The sequence below is a fragment of the Stegostoma tigrinum genome, chromosome 44 (assembly GCF_030684315.1).
Source record: "Stegostoma tigrinum isolate sSteTig4 chromosome 44, sSteTig4.hap1, whole genome shotgun sequence".
Lineage (NCBI taxonomy): Eukaryota > Metazoa > Chordata > Chondrichthyes > Orectolobiformes > Stegostomatidae > Stegostoma > Stegostoma tigrinum.
In genome coordinates, this window is record NC_081397.1 from 12,434,037 (window position 1) to 12,459,214 (window position 25,178).

The 25,178-nt window shown below is 46.8% G+C and overlaps 2 protein-coding genes across 2 annotated transcripts in view; both read left to right on the forward strand.

Annotated features, from left to right (window-relative positions):
* LOC132207190 (histone H3-like) overlaps positions 1–25,178 on the forward strand; it is a 913,943-nt gene that overhangs the window by 467,702 nt on the left and 421,063 nt on the right. The gene's annotated exons all lie outside the window — the stretch shown is intronic.
* Positions 1–25,178, forward strand: part of LOC132207164 (Fc receptor-like protein 5) — a 38,366-nt gene that overhangs the window by 675 nt on the left and 12,513 nt on the right. The window contains exons 2-9 of the mRNA XM_059642345.1: positions 6,556–6,671; positions 8,286–8,315; positions 10,432–10,698; positions 16,978–17,259; positions 18,951–19,223; positions 20,035–20,319; positions 22,488–22,790; positions 25,057–25,158. Of these exons, the coding sequence (XP_059498328.1) occupies positions 6,617–6,671; positions 8,286–8,315; positions 10,432–10,698; positions 16,978–17,259; positions 18,951–19,223; positions 20,035–20,319; positions 22,488–22,790; positions 25,057–25,158 (1,597 nt within the window). The 5' untranslated portion in view covers positions 6,556–6,616. The remainder of the gene's footprint in view (positions 1–6,555; positions 6,672–8,285; positions 8,316–10,431; positions 10,699–16,977; positions 17,260–18,950; positions 19,224–20,034; positions 20,320–22,487; positions 22,791–25,056; positions 25,159–25,178) is intronic.

The following is a 25,178-nucleotide window of genomic DNA, read 5'->3' on the forward strand; positions in this document are numbered from 1 at the left end:
TCTGGACCTGTAGTTAAATAAAATGCGTTGAAGCTGACATTTATAGAAACACAAATATGTCAGATACCTTTACTGGACATACTTGCTTCAATGAGACTTGACTCAGTTGTTGCTGATAGAGTTGAAGAAACATACAGCATGGAAGGATGACCTTCGGTACAACTAGTCCACACCGATCGTATTCTCAAGCTAAACTGGTCCCTCCTGCCGCAATTCACCCTTTTCTCTCCAAACATTTCCTCTTCATGGACTTGTCCAAATGCCGTTTAAATTCACTTTTAAACATATTTCCATCACTTCCTCTGGTGGTTAGTTCCACACATGAACCACTCTCTGCAGAAAAAATGTTGGCCCCATCTCCCTTCAAAACATTCTCCCCTCACCTTAAAAATATGCCCTCTAGTTATGAACTTCCCTAGTGTAGGGAAAATACTCATGTTATTTTCCTTATATATGCCCCTCATGATTTTACAAACCTCTATTAGGTCACCTCTCAACTCCCTATTCTCCAGTGAAAAATGCTCCAGCCTCTCCAGCCTATTTTCAGGTATGACACCCTCTGTTTCTGGCAACATCCTGGTAAATCTTTCCTGAACACTCTCTAGTTTAAAACAGAACAACCAGAACTGCACACTGTACTGCAGAATGGGACTCACCGATGTCCTATACAACCTAACATGGTGCCCCAACTGCTATACTCACTGGTCTGAGCAATGAAGGCAAACATGCTCCTTCTTAACCACCCTGTCTGTATGTGACACAAATTTCAAAGAAATATGTTCCTGAACCCCTCGGTCCCTCTGTTCTACAACTGCACTCAGGGTCACACCATTAATTGTATAAGTCCTGCCCATGTTTGTTTCATCAAAATGTAATATCTCACATTTATCCAAATTAAACTGCATCTGCCACATGATCCAATTGATCAAGATCTCTTTGTAATCTGCAGTCTCTCCCTGAGACCAACCACAGCTACGATCTGATCTCACATGCCATATTTTCATAGCCACTGCATTATTTCAGACAGAATGTTTTTCAACCAACAAGTTGATCAAATGTACATTTCCATGCAGAGCTTCATGATTAGGATGATCAGAAATTTGTCAGCCTCTACCTTAAACATATAGGGAGATGAAATGGCTCTAGCCCCCTGCAGGTCCAGAATTCTAAAGGATCACAATGCATTAAGCAAAACAAAATAAATCCTTACCTGAGACCTAATACCCATTTACTTTAAAATTCTGCCTGGTTCTAGTGTCCTGTATGCAGGAAACATTAAACCTGTATCTGCTATGTCTCTCCCTTTAGGGACAGTATTTTCAATGATATTATTGCTCATCCATCAAATCCCTTGAGTGTACAGACCCAGTTTGCCCGCTGTCTCTTCATAGGATATTGCCATCATCCCAGGGACAAGTCTCGTGAATCTTTATGGCCCACTGTACATGGGAATAACACCTTGACTGAGATAAGGAGACCCAGGCTACACACAGAACTGCAGGTACAGACTAACTGAAGTCTGATGCATGTGAAACAAGAACTCAGTGCTCCTACACTCAAATCCTTGAGCAACAAAATTCCATTTGTCTCCCTCCAAGCATATTGAGGCATGAAGCAAGACATCAGAGATTTATGCAATAACAGTGCAACTGTAATCGTGGGTGAGAGATAATGGGAACTGCAGATGCTGGAGAATTCCTAGATAATAAAATGTGAGGCTGGATGAACACAGCAGGCCAAGCAGCATCTCAGGAGCACAAAAGCTGATGTTTCGGGCCTAGACCTTTCATCAGAGAGGGGGATGGGGAGAGGGAACTGGAATAAATAGGGAGAGAGGGGGAGGCGGACCGAAGATGGAGAGTAAAGAAGATAGGTGGGGAGAGTATAGGTGGGGAGGTAGGGAGGGGATAGGTCAGTCCAGGGAAGACGGACAGGTCAAGGAGGTGGGATGAGGTTAGTAGGTAGATGGGGGTGCGGCTTGGGGTGGGAGGAAGGGATGGGTGAGAGGAAGAACCGGTTAGGGAGGCAGAGACAGGTTGGACTGGTTTTGGGATGCAGTGGGTGGGGGGGAAGAGCTGGGCTGGTTGTGTGGTGCAGTGGGGGGAGGGGACAAACTGGGCTGGTTTAGGGATGCAGTTGGGGAAGGGGAGATTTTGAAACTGGTGAAGTCCACATTGATACCATTAGGCTGCAGGGTTCCCAGGCGGAATATGAGTTGCTGTTCCTGCAACCTTTGGGTGGCATCATTGTGGCACTGCAGGAGGCCCATGATGGACATGTCATCTAAAGAATGGGAGGGGGAGTGGAAATGGTTTGCGACTGGGAGGTGCAATTGTTTGTTGCGAACTGAGCGGAGGTGTTCTGCAAAGTGGTCTCCAAGCCTCCGCTTGGTTTCCCCAATGTAGAGGAAGCCACACCGAGTACAGTGGATGCAGTATACCACATTGGCAGATGTGCAGGTGAACCTCTGCTTAATGTGGAATGTCATCTTGGGGCCTGGGATAGGGGTGAGGGAGGAGGTGTGGGGGCAAGTGTAGCGAGTGTGAGAGGCAGAAAGTGACAAGAATGGATTGTGGAGTAATATGAAAATGATTGATGGTGGATAGCAAATGTTTCATGTTTAAATACAGTACTCATGAATTACAGAAATTACTCCTTCCTGTCTGACATGAATAAAAATGGAGGAAAGATGGATCAACTACAGGTTAAAAAAGAGACTAGGGAGAGTGTAGATCTAAATGGGAGAGACATGAAATGACCAGAGGAAAGGAAACAGCAAGCCCAAGGTCTGGGAATATTTTAGAAATCAGCAAAAGATGAAAATATAAGCTCTAAAGTGGGAGATAATGTAGGAGAGTAAATGTGCAGTGAACAAAGCAATTAACTGTACAAATATCGAGAAATATGTGAGAGGGAGAAGTTTATAAAAATAAATATAAATCCAGTGCAGCCAGAATCCCAATGAAATTATATTGGGGAACAAAGAAATGGCAGAAGATTTGAACACATACCTTGCTCCTGTCTTCACTAGAGGATCCAAATTAGTCCCCAAGACTTGTTAGAGATCCAAAGGTGGGGCGGGAGGTCAAAAGTGAATGAAATCAGTTTTAGGAAGGGAATAGTGCTGGGGTAAATAATGGTGTTAAAAATTGACAAACCATTAGGACCTGATCATCCACATCTCAGACAGTGAATGAAGTTACCCTGGAAACATTAGATGCATTGATGATCATCTTCCAATTCTGTAATCTCTGGAGCATTTCTCACAGATAGCTGCTCTCCTTCCTTTTACATATCCAAGGAAGTTCTTTCTGTTTATGTTTACGTTTCTTTACATCTTACGTTCAGAACCAATTTTCTCTGTTTTTAGTCTCTGCCTGCACCTTCCTGGAAGATGTTCAATTCTCCAACCTCGCTGACCACCTTCGCCAACCATGTGTGGTTCTGCTTTCTCGTTGAGTTCTGCATTTTGACCTGAACCATTTTATTTTCATTAACAACTTTGAAATATCTGCTTCCAAATACATCACTGCCTATCCATGGAAACACCCTCAGTCTCCTTTCTGTGCACCCACCACACCCCCACACCAGTGATTGGGATGCGGTCAATCAGATGGATCTCATGGAATATGCGTCCCTGACTGAGGTTGTTAACCTGGTCCGACCAGAGTGTCCTGGCTGACAGATAAAAACAGGAATGTCAGGGATTCTGTTCACACTAGGAGCTGGGTCAGTGTTATGTACTATGCTTGTGTAAGTAAAGGGTAACTTGCTGACAGGATACTGGCCTTCATGGAGCTATTTATTCTGAAACCTTTTGTTCCAGATTGCCCCAAGTGGGGAAATATCCTCTCTCTGTCATCCTTGTCAATCCTATCTTTTGCTTCTCATAAAACTCAATTACATTGCCTCCCATTTTTCTTAACACCAGAGAGTAGCCAAATCTGCTCAATGTCTCTTCTGAAGTCAAAGGCCTCATCACTGAAATCAATCAAGTGAATCTCCTCTGAACTGCCTCGAATACAATTACTTCTTTCCTCCAGCCAGCAGACCTAAACTCTACGAGGTACTCCACACGTAAAAACACTGATGCATTGCACAAATATATCAACTCCCTACCTTGAAACTCCCCTTCCTTACTACCTCCAGTCCCTGTCTGCTAGCTTTCTGAGATTCATTCACAGGGACACCCAGAACCCCCTACACTGAAGCACTCTGATGTTTCTTTCCATTGAGACAATAAGTTGCCTTTCCATTCTCAGCGGAGGTGTTATTGATGCCGTTGAACCCAGTTCCTGAGGTCCAGAGCACTGAGGGTGTTTCACCCAGTTCTATTGAACAAGGAACTAGAGTGGGCCTGTGTTCCTACATTGCCTTCCATTCACATGGGAGGTTAATCTTCAGTTGTCGGGAAGATAAGCATACTGGTAATAATCCGTAACATTAACTCTTTCTGTCGCTATTCACAAATGCTACCAGGCCTGCAAAGTTTCTCCATCACTGCTGTGTTTATAAATGTAACATTACCTCTGTTTCTCTCTCTCTCTTTCTCTCCACAGTTGCTGCCAGACCTACTGAGTTTCTCCAGCACTTTCTATTGTTGTTTCAGATGTCCAGCATCTCCTGTAGTTTTTGTGTTACTGAATATTGTGATCAAGCTCATCCCATTCGTGGCCCTGTGCCAACACTGACTGTCTTAATAATTTATTTTTATGAACAGCCCTGTGCTGTTAAAAAAAAACAGATGGGTCAGTGGCACAGTATGGATGTGCTGAACACAGGAAATATCAAACGAACACTTTCAGACTGCGTGTACAAAAATTGTTTACATGCAAATTGGCGACACTGCAGTGTTCCTTTCTGAATCAGAAGTGCGAGCATAAGTAATAGGTTGAATGAGTAATAGCAGAAGTGAGAGAGAGAGAGAAACAGAGTGGGGGTGGGAATGTGTGTGAGTGCAGTGAATTGGCAGAGGTTTCCTGTCTCTCTCCCTCTGTCTTGGAGCAGTGGCCAGATAGGAGATGGCTGTGTTTTCTCTCCTGTCTCATAAACAGGAGAAAAAAGACTCCGACTATCCACTATATCTGTGCCATTCATAATTTTTTAAACTTTTATCAGGTCACCCCTCTGTTCAAATGAAAACAACCTGAGTTTGTCCAGTCTCTTCTCATCACTAATACCCTAATAAATATCAAGGGGAGGAAATGGCCTAGTGTTATTATTGCTGGACTGTTAACCCAGAGGCCCAGATAACGTTCTGGGGTGCTGGGTCTGAATCTTGCCACGGCTGATGGTGGAATTTGAATTCGATGAGTATCTGGAATTAAGAGTTTATTGATGATCGTGAATCCATTGTTGATTGTTGGAGGAACCTACCTGGTTCTCTACTGCCCTTTTGGGAAGGAAACTGCCATCCTTACCTGTTCTGGCCAACATGTGACTCTAGACCAACAGCAATGTGGTTGACTCAATTACCCTCTGGGCAATTAGGGATGGGCAATTAGGGATGGGCAATAAATGCAGCCTAGCCAGCACCACCCCCATTCTGTCAATGAATTTTTAAAAAAACCCTCTGAACCTGGCACTATCCCAGTAAACCGTTCCATAGAATCATAAAATCCTTACAATGTGGAAACAGGCCCTTCAGCCCATTTAGCATGGCCGATCCACATAACCTGCACATCTTTGGACTGTGGCAAGAACTGGAGCACCCAGAGAAAACCCATGCAGACACAGGGAGAATGTCCAAATTCCACACAGACAGTCACTCAAAGCTGGAACTTCTTACCAAAGCCTCCATATCTTCTGGCAGTGTGGCTACCAAAAGTGTACACAATATTCCGCATGGGACCTAACTAAGGTTCTATACAGCTGGCCTTTATACTTAGAGGGATGGAGTACAATGATGCAGAAGTAATGCCACAGTTACACACACTCCTGGTCAGACCCCACTTGGAACAGATCTGCTGCCACACCTTCAGAAGGAGAGATTGATCTTGGAGGGAGTACAACGTAGGTTTACAAGAATGATACCTGGACTTCAGGGGCTAGTTTATGAGGAGGGATGAGTCAAATGAGGCCAGTTGTCTCCAGAATTGAGAAAGTTATGGGGTGATCTGATATAAGATATTGACAGGAAAAGACAGGCTGGAAAAAACTGTTTCCAATGGTTGGGAAGCCTAGAATTAGGAAGGGCATATCCTGAGAATGAGGGCCAGACTGCTCAGGAGAGATGTGCAGAGGCACGTCTATGCGTGAAGCCTGGGAGAGGTTTGGAACTCTCTTCCCCAAGCGGCAGTGGCTGCTGGATCAGTTGTTACTTTCCAGTCTGAGAGGGATCAGTGTTTGTTCAGCAACGATATGAAGGGGATAGGGACCTAAAGCAGGTATATGGAGCCAGACCACAGATCAGCCATTGCATAGTGGTACTGGCTCGAAGGGCTGAATGGCCTCCTCCTGTTCCAATGCTAGGAAATAATTTGTTGGAAGTGCGAGCAGAATGTGAAGAAAGCAAGCTCCTTTTGCTTGTTCTGAACTTACTTTCTTCTGTTCCAGGTAAATGTGTGAGAGAGAAGGCATCAAAGTAACAGGCACCAGGTCACACTGAATTGGGCTGATGAGCTGCAAAACCACATCAGGAATGTTGCAGGTCTCTGTGCTTCTGATCTTCTGTAAGTATGTGTTACAGGGGAACGTTGTTCCTGAAAAACCTGCTCTGTTCCCTGGCCATGTGAGGTTTGTTCTGCAGTAGATAACCTCAAACTTGCTCTCAGTTCCTGGAAGTGAGATCTAGATACTGTGGCCATCATAAAAACCAAACTTAGCAGAAGTTGGAAATGAAGGGTGTTGGGAACTTAGATGCTGGCATTTTGAGAGAGAGAGAGAGAGAGAGAGAGAGAGAGAGAGAGAGAGAGAGAGAGAGAGAGAGAGAGAGAGAGAGATAAGAACAAGTATTTCAAGTTTAAAGCAAGCTTTCCAGGTTAGTGTCCTCTGGTTCCATTTTGTGCAATATTACTCAATCTTCTCAGGAAAGGATGCTGAAGTGGATGGATCAGTAGAATTTCAGAATCCCACGAAAGGAAGAACAAACTCCAACAATACAGAGGCGAGATACCTCACTGCGCAGTGAATGAAAATAGCATCACTTTTCATTAACATTGGGAGATTTAATAGGATGTTGCCTTTGTGTCTGGGGAGTTTTAGTGATGGAGAGAAATTGGACAGACTGGGTTGCTTTCTCTAGAGCAGGCAAGATTAAGAGAGGGGGTACTTTATTGAGATATAAAATGATGAGGAACATAGATGGGGGAGACAGGAAGACACCTTTCCCCCTTAGCGGAAGGATAAATGACTGGAGGCACAGGACCATAGATTGAAGGTAAGATGCAGGAGTTTCAGAGGGTAGTGAGTAAAATCTTCTTTACCCAGTGAGTGGTGGGGAATCTGGAACTCGTTGCCTGTAAGCGGGGAGAGGCAGGAATCATCATCTCATCAAAGAAGCATTTAGATGGGCACTTATGATGCCAGGGCTATGGGTCAAGTGCTGGAGAAATAGGATTAGAGAATAATGAGGTGGTTGTCCTTGACTGGCACAGCCTTGATGGGCTGATGGGCCTTTTCTGTGCTGTAGGTCGCTCTGGCACAGAACACAAGTTGATGATGGTCCTAGACTTCTAGTGAAACAACTTTAGACACAGGAAGTTGTGTAAGCACCTCAAAACTATTCAGAGATGTTCCAAGAGGAGCCCTGTTGTTACTATAGCCTCTTGTCTCTGAGCCAGAAGCCTCAGTGAGGAGGTCATTAGTGAGTCTTGGCTAACACTGGGGGTTTCGAAGAACCTCGCTGAAGCAAAAAAACACAAAGTAGCGTGAACTATTTTCCTTTTGCAATAACCTTTCCAAAGGTACTTTATTTTTTAAAAAATCTAGATTGAGGGAATCCTTTACTTGTTTAAGAAGAATGGTATGGGAAGTGGGAACCCAAGCAGAGATAAAATAGGAGGGAAAAACAAGGGGAAAAATAAAAGAGAGAAAGGTACAAAGGCACAATTTTAACGTGGAATGAGACAAGGGCGGGAAGCCATTGGTGTCACCGTGCAGTTCATATCAATTCATATTTCTGCCTCCATTTCAGTGGGACTGCACAGTTCCTACTGAGTCACAGATGGGGCATATGTTGTTCCTCTGCTGCTTCTTCATTTTCATGGCTTTGACATTGTCTTTGCTTCACCATGTCCAGGACACTGTAAATAACATTTACATTTCAATTTCCTTCTATTTTCCAGTGAATCTTGCTGTCTATGGGATCACCCAAGGTAGGAGGCACCTGCAAATTTCTTGGATAACCAGTTTTTCTCCTCTTATTTAAGGAAAAGTATCATTTCATTGGAGGTAGCCCAGGGAATGTTCACTAGTGTGATTCCTGGGATGGAGGAACTGTCTTATGAGTCTGAGATTCTACTCACTGGAGTTTAGAAGAATGAGAGGAATGAGAGGTGATCTCATTGAAACATACAGGGGCTTTTATGATAGAAAGAAGTGTTTTTAGGTTTGGGAGGTGCTATCTGAGGATGTTTGGTGAATTTCTGCGGTCCATCTTGTAGACGGTACACACTGCTGCTGCTGAGTGTCGGTGGAGTAGGGAGTAGATGTTTGTAGACATGGTGCCAATCAAGCAGGGGGTGACTGGTGCCTTGGAGATGTCCACTGCTTGGTAATAGAGTAACACTATGCATGAAGTGGGGAAATTCATCTGGAGAACACAGAGAAATAAATTGAGGAGTTTTCTCCTTTAGGGTTTACAGGTCAAGTTGTGATGAAACTGAAGTGTTGAGTATTACAGAAAAGGTTTCATGCGACAATCATGCTGACTCTGTTCAGGCTAAACATAAGTGCAGTTAACTTTTCCAAATAGTAGATCTATTGATACCTGTCAGCGATTGGACCTTCCAGAAAAAAAATGAGGCTAGTTAAATGGTTGGCATCATAGTGACGATATGTCAAGAAATCCAGGGTTGGGCGTGACTGGAATTCATGGCATTCAGACCATCGTTCGGTCAGTAGCCAACTCGAACCAGAGCTCTGTATACTGACACACTGAGGCCGAGCTGCACATTGTGTTTATAGCAGTGAGAAGTTAAAAAGATACAATGAATGGGCCCTCGATCGTACTGCTTGTCTCTCTTTCTTCAGCTTTTGGATGCAACCGGATTTATCTATATCCCCCAAGTGGGTTTGTAAAAGAAGGAGAGGCTTTAAAATTGCAATGTGGGACAGATACGGGACGAACTGTTTCTTGTTTCAAAAATGGTGTGGAAGTCATGGAGACACAGAGCAATGTTTATGAAATGCTATGAACAGTGAAACTGGTGGGTCTAACTCCTGCAGCACATCATTCTTATGCTACAGGACTAAAACCGTGCAAGGTATCGTCATTGGTATGTGTACTTTTAAAAATTCATTCACAGAATGAGGACGTCGCTGGCTCAGCCGGCATTCATTGCCAGAGGGCAGTTTAGAGTCAATCAGATTGCTGCAGGTTTGGAATCACATATAGCCCAGTTTGATTTACACAGGATGGAAGTGGAGTACACATTGATTTAATGGTATTCCTGACCTCCCAGACCAGTTTCAGCCAAACATACATCTTTCATCATGAGTCACTGAAATACAGTTGGGCACCTGAACTGGGAGTAGTAATTTCCCATGAGGAGAGGTTGTGTCACTTAGGCCTGTACTCGTTGGAGTTTAGTAAAATGAGAGGCAGCCTTATTGAAAATCCTTAGAGGGACTCGACAGGGCAGATGCAGAGAGAGGTTATTTCCTGTTGTGTGGGACAGTCTGGGACCAAAGGGGCATCGTCCTACAATAAGGGGGGTGGGGGCACATTGAAGTTGCAAATGAGAAGGAATTTCTTCTCTCTGAGGGGGAGTGAATCTGTGGACTTTTTTATTGCAGAGGGCTGTCGAGTCTGTGCACACCAACCTCTGGGTGAAAAGTCCTGAAATACCCATCAAAGCCTCCTGCCGCTCAGATAAAATAATATCTCCTTTGTTATTGACCCTTCAATTCAGTGGAACAGCTGTTTCCTATACCCCTATCCATGCTGCTCATAACTTTACAGACCTCTATCATGTCCCCCCTCAACATTCTCTGGTCAAAAGTCAACAACTGAAGCTTATGCAGCCTCCCTCCAACACAGAAATGCTCCATCCCAGACAACATCCTGGTGAATCTCCTGTGCACCCCCTCCACCGCAATCACATCCTTTCTACAGTGCAGACACTGGAACTGTACACAGTGCTCCAGCTGTGACCTTACCAAAGCCCTGTACAGCTCCGACATCACCTCCCCGCTCTTACAATCGATACCATTGATCTTTCAGCTGCAATCTGAATCTGTGTCCAACTTTTGTCACATTTCTTTTTGCAGTTTCCAATGAAACCCTAACTCTGGAAGCCAAGCCACAACATGCTCTGAGAGGTGAGAAGATTGCCATCAACTGCCGGGCCCCATTCTGGACCTTGAGGAGGCATAAGCTTTTCAAATTGTATCGGAATAATTGGTTTATAAAACAAACTAAAGATGGTTCATTCACCATAAAAAGTGCAAAGCATTCAGATGAAGCATCTTATTGGTGTAAATTAACAATTGGCTCTCGACAGTGGGTTTCGAACCACCTAAGCATCAGAGTATCAGGTTGGTCATTCCTTTGTATAGTTAGTGCCGCTGAATGTTTTGATGATTCTGTGCCACATCTGTTTCAGCTGCTTATGACAGGCCACTCCCAGCAATAGAGATTTGAGGACAGGAGCAGGGATGCAGCAATAATGACCTTCCCTCCATCACAAGGTCAGATGTTCACTGATGCACAATGTTCAGCATCATTCATCACTCCTCTGATACTGATGTATTCCTGGTTCAAATGTGACAGAATCTGAACAATATCTGGGCTTGGGCTGGCAAGTGGAACTCGTGCCACACAAATGGTAGGCAATGACCACCATGAATAAGAGACAATCTAATCACTGACCCTTGATATTCAATGGTATTAGCATCACCGAATCTCCTATCTATCAATATCATGGGGATTATCATTGAGGGACAGTCTAACCGTTACCCACTTTGTTATTCAATGGTGTTACTACCATTGAGTCTCCCGCTGTCAACATCCCGGAGTTTCCTGGAGAATATCAGCTGGGCTTGTCACATACACATGATGGTTGGCAGAGCTGGTCAGAAGCTGCGAATTGTGTTGTGAGTAACTCACCCCCAATTTCCCAAAGCCTGTCCAGCATCAATGAGGTACAAGTCAGGAGTGTGATGGAATGCTCGTTGAGAAGCCTGACATGGTGTTCTTAGCATAATATCTGCATCATGTGTAAACACAGTGAAGTATCAGAGGATTCGAGGTTTGTTTTAATGTTGAGCCATTACTGCAGAAAAGCTGGAAGGAAAGGCTGGAATCTATAGACCTGTGAGTCTGACAATGGTGGCGGGCAAGCTGTTGGAGGCGATTGTGAAAGATTGGATTTAGACACATTTGGAGAGGCGAAGATTGATTAGGGAGAGTCAGCATGGTACTGTGCAAGGAACATTACGTGTCTCAAACTTGATTGAGCTTTTCAGTGAAGTAACCAAAAAGATTGATGATGGCAGATTGGTAGACATTGTTTACTGAGACTTTAATGAAAGCTTTAACAAAGTTCAGCACGGTAGACTAATTAGTAAAGTTAGATCACATGGAATTCAGGGAGAGCTTGCCAACTGGATACTAAATTGGTTGAACATTAGGAGGCAGAAAGTAATGGTGGATGTAATAAAGTGTGGAGGTGGATAAATGCAGCAGGCTGAGCAGCATCTTAGGAGCACAAAAGCTGACGTTTCGGGCCTCGGCTCTTCATCAGAAGAGGGGGATGGGGAGAGGATTCTGAAAGAAATACGGAGAGGGGGGAGGCGGACTGAAGATGGATAGAGGAGAAGATACATGGAGAGGAGAGTATAGATGGGGAGATAGGGAAGGGATAGCTCTGACCGGGGAGGACGGACAGGTCAAGGGGGCAGGATGAGGTCAGTTGGTAGGAAATGGAGGTGTGGCTTGAGGTGGGAGGAGGTGATAGGTGAGAAGAAGAACAGGTTAGGGAGGTGGGGACGAGCTGGGCTGCTTTTGGAATTCAGTGGAGTGAGGGGAGATTTTGAAGCTTATGGAATCCGCACTGATACCACTGGGCTGCAGGGTTCCCAAGCGGAATATGAGTTGCTGTTCCTGCAACCTTCGGGTGGCACCATTGTGGCACTGCAGGAGGCCCAGGATGGACATGTCGTCTAAGGAATGGGAGGAGGAGTTGAAATGGTTCGCAAACTGGGAGGTGCAGTTGTTTGTGGTGAACCAAGCCTAGCTGTTCTGAAAAGTGATCCCAAAGCCTCCGCTTGGTTCCCCCAATGTAGAGGAAGCCACAATAGGTACAGCAGATACAGTATACCACATTGGTGGATGTGCAGGTAAATATCTGTTGGATGTGGAAAGTCATTTTGGGGCCTGGGATGGGGGTGAGGGAGGAGGTGTGGGGGCTAGTGTAGTACTTCCAGCTGTTGCAGGTGAAGGTGCCGGGTATGGTGGGGTTGGAGGGGAGTGTGGAGCAGACAAGGGGCTCCCAGAGAGAGTGGTCTCTCCAGAAGGCAGACAAGGGTGGGGAAGGAAAAATATCTTTAGTGGTGGGGTTGGATTGTAGTTGGCGGAAGTGTCAGAGGATGATGCCTTGTATCTGGAGGTTGGTGGGGTGATATGTGAGGACTAGGGGGATTCTCTTTTGGCAGTTATTTTGGGGCAGGGTGTGAGGGAGGTGTTGCGGGAAATGCAGGAGACACAGTTGAGGGCATTCTCGACCACTGCAGAGGTGAAGTTGCGGTTCTTGAAGAATGAGGACATCTGGGATGTATGGGACTGGAATGCCTCATCCTGGGAGCAGATACGGCAAAGCCGAAGGAATTGGGAATAGGGGAGGGAGGTTTTGCAGGAAGGTGAGTGAGAGGACGTGTATTCTAGGTAGCTGTGGGAGTTGGTAGGCCTGAAATGGACATCAGATACAGTCATCAATGTAGCGGAGGAAGAGGTGGGGTTTAGGGCCAGTGTAGGTGCGGAAGCTGGACTGTTCCACATAATCTACAAAGAGGCAGGCATAGCTTGGGCCATGCCAGTACCCATGTCCACCCAATTTGTCTGTTGGAAGTGGGAAGAATTGAAAGAGAAATTGTTGCGGGTGAGGACGGGTTCGGCTAGGCGGATGAGGGTATCAGTGGAGCGGGACTGGTCGAGCCTGCGGGACAGGAAGAAGCGGAGCGTCTTTAGGCAATCTGCATGGGGAATGCAGATGTATAGGGACTGGATGTCCATGGTGAAAATGAGGTGTTGGGGACCGGGGAATTGGAAGTTCTGGAGGAGATGGTTGGTGTCACGGACATAGGTAGGGAGTTCCTGGGCCAAGGGGGAGAAAATGGAATCCAGCTAGGTGGAGATGAGTTCGGTGGGGCAGGAGCAGGCAGAAACAATGGGTCGATCAGGGCGGGCAGGTTTGTGGATTTGGGCAAGGAGATAGAAGCAGGCAGTCTGAGGTTGGGGAACAGTGAGGTTGGAGGCTGTGGGTGGGAGGTCACCTGAGGTGATGAGGTTGTGAATGGTTTGGGAGATGATCGTTTGGTGCTCGGGGGTGGGGTCATGTTCCAGGGGGCGGTAGGAGAAGGTGTTGAAGGAGGGTTGTCTTTCAAACTGGAGGCCTGTTTGTCATTTATATAAATATTTTGGATGAGAATATTGGAGGCATGCCTCGTAAGTTTGCAAATGACACAAAAGTTGGTCGTATAATGAACACTTATCTAAGAAAGATCAGCAAAGAGAACTTGATGATTTATATCAATAAACTCAGGAGCGGCAGATGGAGTTTAATTTGGATGAATGTGAGGTTTTCAATGTTGGTAAAATAAACAAGGACAGGCCTTATGCAATTAAGGTAGGGCACTGGGTGATGTTGCAGAACAGAGACACCGAAGGGTTTGAAATTTGTGTCACAGATAAACAGGGAGGTTAAGAACAAGTTTAGCCTGCTTGCTTTCATTACTCAGACCATTTGTGTATCGGAGTTGGGATGTCATTTTGAGGTTGTACAGAATGTTGATGAGGCCTCTTCTGGAATATTGTGTGCAGTTGTGCTCACCCTGTTACAGGAAGGGTATTGTTAAACAGGAGAAGGTTCTGAAAAGATTTACCAGAATGTGGCTGGGAGGGAAGAGTTTGAGGTATAAAAATGGATTGGAAAGACAGAGACGTTGTTCACTGGAGCAAAAGAGGTCAAGGGGTGACCTTATAGAGGTTCATAAAATCTTTCGGGGCATTGATAAAGAGAATTTAAGGGTCATTACCCTTGGGTGGGGGAGTTCAAAACCAGAGGGCATATTTTTAGTGTTACAGGAGAAAGATTTAAACGGTTCATTTGGAAATATTGGGGATGGGTTGGTGGGACTGATGCTTGAAAATCCATTGCGGAAACAATGTGACAGCGAATGTTTTCAGAGCAGTTACCCGTGTAATGAAAGCCCATGGTAAGCTGTAATGATGCAACTTTGCTTTCAATCGTGGGTGGAAATGTGGCTTTCCATGTCATCCCATTTCACCTTCAAAAGGAGAGACACTGGAACTGAATTGTTGGTACAGAGACGATATTTGGTAGGTGAAGGAATTTACTTTTTATAAAAAAGACCAGATGATCCATTCAATGACAGGAATCGTCATACTGCATTAAAGTAACCAGCACTGATGACAGGGGATTGTATAATTGCGATATTGACAAGCAGGCATCACAATCTGTTGGTGTTTGGGTTCAAGGCATGTGCCTGATATTACAATCCATGGTGGACAATGTACATATTTCTCTGGAATGCTGATTAAAACACTGAAGACATTCTGAGTCATGCAGCACAGAAGAGTTCCTTTGGCCCATTGGGTCTGTACTGCCAAAGCAAAACTAAATCTAAACTCACCCTATTTTCCTACACCAGGCCCCAGGACCTTGAACATTAGGACATTTCAAATGCTCATTGAAGGTTGTGAGGTTTCCCACCTCAACTGCCCTCCCAGGAAGTGCATTCCAATTCTCACCACTCTCTGGGTGAAACAATCGTGAAATCCCTCACTGAACCTTCAAATTATGCCCCCCACCTTGTAACTGAACCTTTGACTGAGGTGAACAGCTGTTCTTGTAACCCCAGTCCGTGCCCCTCATGACATTTCACACCTCTATCAGGTTCCCCCTCAGCCTTCCCAACCCCAACAAAACAACCCAGGCTTATGCACTTCCTAATCATCACTTCCCACCCACTTTGAGAGAAGACATTCCTCCTCATCTCTGTTTGAATCTTTCTCACCCCCTTATCCTGAAACAATAACGTTCTAGGTTGCCCCACATGAGGAAACATCTTCTCTCTCTCACAATGACAACCTTCCCCCACCTCCAACTTTAATGGTTTATCTCTAATGGAAAAGTAGTAAAGTCACCACGGTCCCACTCTCTCATTAACCAGAGAGAAGACTGGGTGATTGTTTAATCTGAGGATCACCACAGATCAGGAGAGGGGAGAGTCTGAGATGGAGAATCCTTCATGGCAATATCAGCCAATGGGGGAACTTAACCCACTCTCTTGGTGTCACTCTGCATCACAGACCAGCTGTCCAGGCAACTGAGCTAGCCAACAAACAGCCACACAATCTCCACTTATCCTTCCTGGCCAACCTGCTCAATCTCTCCTTATAAAACAAGCCTTAGTCTCTGATGGGATCTCAGTAAGTTGCAATCTGTTGACATGGCCCCGTCTCTGGATGAGATACATCATCGCTAAATAGTGTCATCGAGGCATTCAGCTTGGAAACAGCTCTTCAGCCCAACTCATTCATGCTGACCAGGTTTCCGAAACGAAACTAGTCCCATTTGCTTGTGTTTGGCACGTGTCTCTCTAAATTGTTCCTATCCACATACCTCTCCAAATGTCTTTTAAATGTTGCAGTTGTACCAACCTCCACCACATCGCCTGGCAGCGCCTTCCATTTCTGCATCACCCTCTGTGTGGAAAGGTTGCCCCTCAGGGATCCCTTTAAATCCTTCCCCTCTCAATTTAAGCCGATACCACATACTCTGGAAGCTCATTCCATGTACACTTCACTCTCTGTGTGGAAAGGTTGCCCCTCACGTCCCCTTTAGATCCTTCCCTCGCAGTTTAAACCTATGCCCGCTAGTATTGCACTCCCCTCCCCTTGGCTCCTCATGTTGTCTATGCTGCTCATGATTTTATGAACCTCTATAATGTCAAGGAGTGACTAGACATAGCACTTCGGGAGAATGGGATGAAACATTATGGGGACAAAGCAGGAACAGGCGATCAGCCATGATCATGAAGAATGATGGAGCAGGCTCAAAGGGCCGAATGGACTCCTTCTGCTCCTACCTTCTGTGTTTCTATGTCACGCGTCAGCCTCTGAAGCTCCAGGGAAAAAAGTTCCAGCCTAACCATCATCTCATTATAACTCAGGCCCTCCAGTCTCGATAACATCTTTACCAATCTTTTCTGCATCCTTTCCCGCTTTATAACACATATGTCTTATCATTACGCGATCACGGTGGCCCCTCTCTCACATCCTGCAATTTAAGAAATGTGTAGAGGCAACTGAGGAGGTGCTGAAAACATTCCCAAGACCCTGCCTGGAGTTACGTTGATCAGTTGGAGAAATAAAAACCGTGGCTGCTCTCTGTTTAGTTGAGGTGAAGGTCGCGATGGGGCTTGAGGCTGGTATTTTACATCATAACGAGTATGGGCTGAGGACAAAGGTAAAGAATCTCTCCTCATTTGAGGAGAGTGAGTGAACCAGACTTTAGATGTTCAAGGCGACTGTAACAGTTGATAGATGAGCCCTGACTGTGTGTTACATTCCAGAACGCTTTGCCAAGCCCGTACTGAGGGTGGAGCCGGCGGCTGAAGTATTTGAGGGGCTCCGGGTCACATTGACGTGCATTGCTCGGAGAGCACGGCGCTCCATCCGGCTTCACTACACATTTTACAGAGATGGCAGCGCCCTGGAGACAGCGCCGGATGCTGGCGGTGTGTACACGATCAACGCAGCGGCTGCAAACGTTTCTGGGAATTACGCCTGTGAAGCGATTGAGATGAATTCTGGTCCGAGGAAGAGGAGCGACAATGTTCACCTTTACGTAAAACGTAACTATCTGTCATTATTGCAGAATCTCCAGCACAAATTAAAGGCGTTTCGGCCCATTGAGTCAGAAACAGCCACCTCACTATTCTCTAATCCCCATTTCCCAGCGCTTGGCCCCATAGCTTTGGCATCGTGAGGGAGCATTTAAATACTCCTTCAATGTGATGAGGGTTTCTGCCTCCCCCACCCTCACAGGCAGCGAGTTCCACATTCTGTGAGTGAAAATGATTTTCCTCTCATCCCCTCTAAATCTCACGTCCCTCGTCTTTAATCTATACACCCACCACCCGATTCATCGATCACTCCACCGAAGGGAACAGGTTTCTTTCTGCCTGGCCGATCAATGTCCGTCATCATTTTATTGATTTTAATCATGTCCCCTCTTCAATCTCCCCTGCTGTCAGTAAGACAACCCCAGTCTGTCCAATCTCTCTCCATCACTGAAACTCTAACGCCCACTCAGCCTCCCGATAAATCTCCCTCTGCACCCTCTCCCAGTGCTAACACATCCTTCAGTAATGTAGAGAATGTGCAAACCAGAAACAACACTGTCACTGTGGTGACAAGGTGTAGAGCTGGATGAACACAGCAGGTCAAGTAGCATCAGAGGAGCGGGAAGGCTGACGTTTCGGGCCTAGACCCTTCTTCAGATATGGGGGAAGGGAAGGGGGATCTGAAATATACAGAGGGGGAGGCAGATAAAAGATGGATAAAGGAGAAGATAGGTGGAGAGGAGGCAGACAGGTCAAAAAGATGAGGATGATCCATTCAAGGTGAGTGTAGTTAGGGAGGAGATAGGTCAGTCCAGGGAGGATGGACACACAAGGGGGAGGGATGAGGTTAGTCGGTAGGAGATGGGGGTGGGGCTTTAGGCGGTGGAGGGCATAGGTGGGAGGAAGGACAGGTTAGGGAGGAATGGACAAGCTGGGTGGATTTGGGGATGCTGTGGGGGAGGGGAGATTTTGAAACTTCTGAAGACAACATTGATACCATTGGGCTGCAAAGTTCCCAAGCGGAATGTGAGTTGCTGTTCCTGCAACCTTCGGGTAGCATCGTTGTGGCACTGCAGGAGGCCCAAGATGGACATGTCGTCTGCGGAATGGGAGGGGGAGATGAAATGGTTCATGACTGGGTGGTGCAGTTGTTTAGTGCGAACCAAGCATAGTTTTCTGCACAGCGGTCCCCAAGCCTCCACTTGGTTTCCTACATTCACCATTACTGGCTCCATCCCCGCCTCATTGATTGGTCCGTTTCCTCTCCACCTATCTACCCTTCTATCCATCTTCTATCGACCTCCCCCTCTCTCCCTATTTATTTCAGATCCCCCTGCCCTTCCCCCATTTCTGAAGAAGGGTCTAGTCCCGAAACATTAGCCTTCCTACTCCTCTGAAGCTGCTTGGCCTGCTGTGTTCTTCCAGCTCTACACCTTGTTATCTCAGATTCTCCAGCATCTGCACTTCCTACTATCTCTCACCGTGGTTGAGAGTTTTCATTCCAAATGTAATCGTGGTCATCACCAAATCTGACCTTCACCTGACATGATGTTAACAGCCTTTACTGACCTTGAAGGATTGTGAGGACTCTCCCGCACTGACCCTATCTCAGGATTTTCTTGCTCTCAGTCTGATCACTGAGTTTTTCCAAGCTCAGACATTCTGCAGCTGAAACAGAAACATGTCCTTTTGCTTTCCAGAGGCGTTCGCTGTCCCGAAGCTGACTGTGTATCCTGAGGGACAGCTAGTTGATGGCCAATGGTTTAAGCTGATGTGCACGGTTGAAGAGAATCTCTCTGGAGCTTTCTTGTGGTACGGCTTTTACAGAAATGGGATCCCTCTCCAGTCTCCATCCGACCACAGCGATTACATCTCTGAGCCAGCTCGCCCAGCCGACTCGGGTACTTACCATTGCGAAGTTACGGGCAGTAAGGTGCGGAAACACAGTAATCAGCTCCATTTGTCCATCAGGCGTGAGTACTATTAATTATTGTTCCTTTTTTTAATCATTAAAGATTCAGTATGGAAGCAAATTATTATTGATCCCCACATCTCACAGCCATATATTGGAGACATAGAGCCAAACAGCACAGGGTAATAGGTTAACCATTTAGGACGGAGATGAGGAGAAATATCTTCACCTGGAAATTGGAGAACCGGTGGGATTCACTGCCCCAGCAATTTATGCAAACATATCAATGGGAGTAGGCCATTTGGCCCTTCCAGCCTGCGCTGCCCATTCAACGGGATTGTGACTGATCATCCAACACAGTCCACTGGCCCCATTCAGTTTTCTTAGCCCCTGAGATCTTGACCCAATTCTTTCCTGAATAACATTCAATGTTCTGGCCCTGACAGCTTCCTGTGACAGAGAATTCAACAGGCTTCCCACTCTCTGGGTCAAGACATTTCTTCTCATCTCAGTCCTTCCCTGTCTCCTTCACACAATGAACCCACAACCCTAAAATGCCTTATGTACAAATAGTGATGAGCAATAAATGCTGGACTACACAGAGACACCACATTCAATGACTGAACAGAAAAAAAAAATGGGAACGGATGTGACTATGATGAAGCTCATAGTTGAGTTTGCAATTAATACTGTAAAAGCAGAAAGAACTGTGGATGCTATAATGTTCTCAGGAAGAGTCACAGGACTCAAACATTAGCTCTGAGTTTTTCTTCATGATACTGCCAAAGCTGGTGAGCTTTTCCAGCAACTTTTGTTTTTGTTGCAATTAACTCTGCGAAGTGAAGGGACCTAATATTTGTTTATATTTGCAGGAATTCCAGTGTCAAAGCCAGAGCTAATAATTCAACCCGAAAAGGAGCTAATTGAAGGAGATGTGGGATCCTTAATCTGTTTAGTCTCTCATGGTTCTCTGCCAATTTATTACCAATTCTACAAGCGCTCAGGCGTGGAAATGTTCTGGGAGCTTTCCAACACTACCAAGTGTGTTTACAACATTGGAGCCATCAGCAGAAGGGACAAAGGGATTTACCATTGCTCGGTGAGAAATGAGGTGACAGGCCCTCTTCAGAGTGATGGCATTGAGCTCACAGTGATAGGTGAGTTCACAAGGACTCTCTTCCAAAGAGTAACTGACCCATTGGCTCAGGGACCACTGCAGGTGCAATCAGCTTAAACCTGGTGTTTCATCCTTGAAGACCACACTTTGGATGAAAGTGACACAGCCTTGGACATTAGTGACAGAGAAGTACCCAGGAAGCAGGTCCTTCAGCCCAACTCATCCATGCTGACCAGGTTTCCCGAAGTGAACTAATCTCAGTTGCCTGCATTTGGCCCACATCCCTCCAAACCTTTCTCTTTCACATCCAGTCTACATTTCTTTTAAATATCATCATTGTACATGCCTCTACCATTTGCTCTGGAAGCTCATTCTGTATACACACCTTCCTCTGCGTTAAAAAGTTGCCCCTCGGGTCCCTTCCCTTTCTCACCTTCAACCTATGCCCTTTTGTTTTAGACACCCTTACCCTGGAGTGGCACAGTGGCTCAGTGGTCAGCACTACTGCATCACAGCACCAGGGACCTGGGTTCAATTCCACTCTTGGGTGAATATCTGTGTGGATTTGCAAGTTCTCCCTATGTCTGCAGGGGTTTCCTCTGGGTTCTCTGGTTTTGTTCCACAGTGCAAAATGAGCAGGTTAGGTGGATTGGCTCAGCTAAACTGCCCATAGTGTTCAGGGCTCTGTAGATTAAGTGGGTCATAGAGGGATTGGTCTGGGTGGGATGCTCCAAGGTTCAGTGTTGACTTGTTGAGCTGAAGGGCCTGTTTCCACACTGTAGGGATTCTATGAAAAGACCCTGGTTTTATTCACCTTGTGTATTCCCCTCATGATTTTATAAACCTCCATGAGGTCACACCTCAGCTTCCTACATGCCAGAAAAACAAATCCCTGTCTATCCAACCTCTTGTTATAACTCAATCCTTCCAGTTTCATTAACATCTTGTAAATCTTTTTTGCACCCTTCACAGTTTCTGTTGCAGGGCAAATAAAATTATACGCAGTTCTCCAATGTGGCCTCACCAATATCCTGTATAGCTTGAACATAACATCCCAGTGTTTTACTCAATGCTCTGACTGATGAGTGCAAGTGTGCCAAACACCACCTTCACCACCCTGTCTACCTGCATCTCCACTTTCAAGGAACTGTGCAGCTGCCCCCCTCGGTCTCTCTGTCCGACACCACTCCAAGGGACAAACCATTAATTGTGCCAGTCGAACCGCAGGTCTGCCTTACCAAAATGTAACACCTTGCAATGATCTGAATTAAACACCATCGATAGGAAATATGGAACAGGGCAAATAAAGTCAAGGAGTTCAATCCATGTCTTGTAGCTTGGTGTTACATTGAAACATTGGAACCTCAGTGCTTCGAGTCTGCTTAGTCATGCAATATTACCATGGCAGATCATCCAACACTACACCCTGTTAAGATCGAATCATAGAAAACAGGAAATGGAGTTGGCCATTCGGCCCTTCCAGTCTGCTGCCCACATTCAATGGGATAGTGGCTGATCACCCAACTGAATCCCCTGTTCCCCGCCTTCTCCTGTTAGCCCCTAAGAACTCTGTTTAACTAATTTATGAACAACATTCAATGTTCTGTCCCTGACTGCTTTCTGTGGCGGACAATTCCACAGACTTCCCAATCTCTGGGTGAAGCCATTTCTCCCCATCTCAGCCCTACCTCATCACCTTTAGACTGTGCCTGCCTGGTTCTGGACTACCCCACTGGTAATCAAGAACGTCCTTTCCCTGTTAACCTTGTCTAGTCCTTTTAGAATTTCATAGGTTTCCAAGAGGTTCCACACCTCCCCTCGTTCTTCCAAACTCCAGCCATATAGTGTTCACTCTGCCCAGTGTTCACTCCAGTGTTTCCACACTGTACAGATTCTATGTACTCATGATAGATTTGACACCATCTAATCTTAGATCATTCTTATTGCTATTGTACATATTTCATCTCGTACAGACATACATCACCGACATGGCCTCCCTCCCTGTCATTTCCAAAATTTGCATACCCCCTCCCTGAATATTTGGTTGGGTGTTTTGCTGGAGAACCAACTCGTGTCCCATTTCTGAGGAATGGTCTCGGCCCGTAACATCAACCTTCCTGCTCCTCTGATGCTGCTGGGCCTGCTGTGTTCATCCAGCTTCAGACCGTGTTAACCATTGTTTTTGAACTCTGTGTGTTTTCTCCTCAGTTCCTGTCACAGATGCTGTGCTGATACCCCGCACCAACGGGACTGAGATACAGCCCGGGGAATGCCTTGTTCTCCGGTGCCTGGTGAGGGAAGGCACTGAGCCCCAGTTCATTTGGTACCGAGACAACGTGCCGCTAAGGAACGGCAGTGCGAGCTCCCATGTGACTGCCGATGGTGGTGAGCTGGTTATTCATTCATTCCGGAGAGACAGTGTCGGGAGGTATCACTGTGCAGCGATCAACACAGGAACCGACGGCACCATTTTTAACGTGACCAGCGACTATATCGAATTCACGCTGCGAGGTAACAGTGACAGTCAGATCAGACACAGACAGAGCACAGGGAAAGGCCATTCGCTCCATCCAGTCCATGCCAGTCAGAAACAATTAACCATCTCAGTTAGGAAGGTGACGGCCGGGTGGTATGATCGTGAGGCTATTAATCCAGTGATTTTGGTAATTGTCGCGGGATCCCGGTTCAAGTCCTGCTCATTCCCGATGGTGCAATTTGAGCGCAATACAAATCTGGAATTGGAAGACTTGTGGAAGGTGATTCACTGGGGTGGAGAGGATGGGAAGGGGATTCACTGGGGTGGAGAAGATGGGCAGGTGATTCACTGGGGTGGAGAGGATGGGAAGGGGGTTTACTAGGGTGGAGAGGATGGGAAGGGGATTCACTGGGGTGGAGAGGATGGGAAGGGGATTCACTGGGGTGGAGGGGATGGGAAAGGGATTCACTGGAGTGGAGAGGATGGGAAGGGGATTCACTGGGGTGGAGAGGATGGGAAGGGGAATCACTAGGGTGGAGGGGATGGGAAAGGGATTCACTGGGGTGGAGAGGATGGGAAGGGGATTCACTGGGGTGGAGGGGATGGGAAAAGGATTCACTGGAGTGGAGAGGATGGGAAGGGGATTCACTGGGGTGGAGAGGATGGGAAGGGGATTCACTGGGGTGGAGAAGATGGGAAGGGGATTCACTGGGGTGGAGAGGATGGGCAGGTGATTCACTGGGGTGGAGAGGATGGGAAGGGGATTCACTGGGGTGGAGAAGATGGGAAGGGGATTCACTGGGGTGGAGAGGATGGGCAGGTGATTCACTGGGGTGGAGAGGATGGGAAGGGGATTCGCTGGGGTGGAGAGGATGGGAAGGGGATTCACTGGGGTGGAGAAGATGGGCCGGTGATTCACTGGGGTGGAGAGGATGGGAAGTTGATTCACTGGGGTGGAGAGGATGGGAAGGTGATTCACTGGGGTGGAGAGGATGGGAAGGGGATTCACTGGGGTGGAGAGGATGGGAAGGGGATTCACTGGGGTGGAGAGGATGGGCAGGTGATTCACTGGGCTGGAGAGGATGGGAAGGGGATTCACTGGGGTGGAGAAGATGGGAAGGGGATTCACTGGGGTGGAGAGGATGGGCAGGTGATTCACTGGGGTGGAGAGGATGGGAAGGGGATTCACTGGGGTGGAGAAGATGGGAAGGGGATTCACTGGGGTGGAGAGGATGGGAAGTTGATTCACTGGGGTGGAGAGGATGGGAAGGTGATTCACTGGGGTGGAGAGGATGGGAAGGGGATTCACTGGGGTGGAGAGGATGGGAAGGGGATTCACTGGGGTGGAGAAGATGGGAAGGGGATTCACTGGGGTGGAGAGGATGGGAAGTTGATTCACTGAGGTGGAGAGGATGGGAAGGGGATTCACTGGGGTGGAGAGGATGGGAAGGGGATTCACTGGGGTAGACCGTTTCAGCGATGGAGAGGCTCCATACGCCCGGTATGTTTTTTTTCCCATGGCAGGGAAGGTTGAGGGGGACCTGCTAGAGGTGTGGAAGGTTATGTGACGCAAGGTGGGAATAGGAGGCAGCTGTTCCCTTTTGTCGAAGGATCAATATAAGAGGGGTCATCATTTTAAAGCGAAAGGCAGGAGGTTGGGGGCGGGGGCGTGCTGTTCCAGCCAGAGGGTGGTGGAGTTGGGATGCACTGCCTGGGAGGGTAGATCATCGAATCATAGAATCCCTTCAGTGTGGAAACAGGCTGTTCGGCTCGACATGTCCACACTGACCCTCAGAGCATCCCAACCAGACCCACCCCCCGAATCTACACTTCCCTGAACACTATGGGCAGTTTAGCGTGGCCAACCCAGCTACCCTGCCTATCTTTGGGCTGTGCGAGGAAACCGGGGCACCCGGAGAAAACCCACGCAGATACTGGGGAGGATGTGGAGGCTGGACTCGAACCCGTGTCCCTGGCGCTGTGAGGTAGCAGTGCTAACCGCTGAGCCACCCCAAATTGAGGCGGGAATCTTCCCAACTTTTAAAAAGTACTTGGGTGTGCACTTGAAGTGCCATAACATTCAAGGTTATCAAAAGCCCAGTGCAGGAAAGTGGGATTGATGTAGGGAGCTCAATGGGTTCAATTCTTCCGTGTTTTCCATCCCCCCGTGGGTGGCAGGGAGTTACGTACCTGCAGGGGTTGGTCACTCTGATGCTGATCGTGTGCCTCACACAGGGCTGATGCGGTAACACTTCCCGCTGAGTTTGTTAACGTGAGCCGGATGTTGTTGTTGGATTTCAGCTCGGAGTTATTCCACGGAGATCATGGCCTCGCTCGTCCCAGTTCTGCTGTTCGCCGGCCTGATCGCGTTGGCGTGGTTCATCCACCGGAGGGGGCACACAGGTCTGTAACTTCCCACGGGG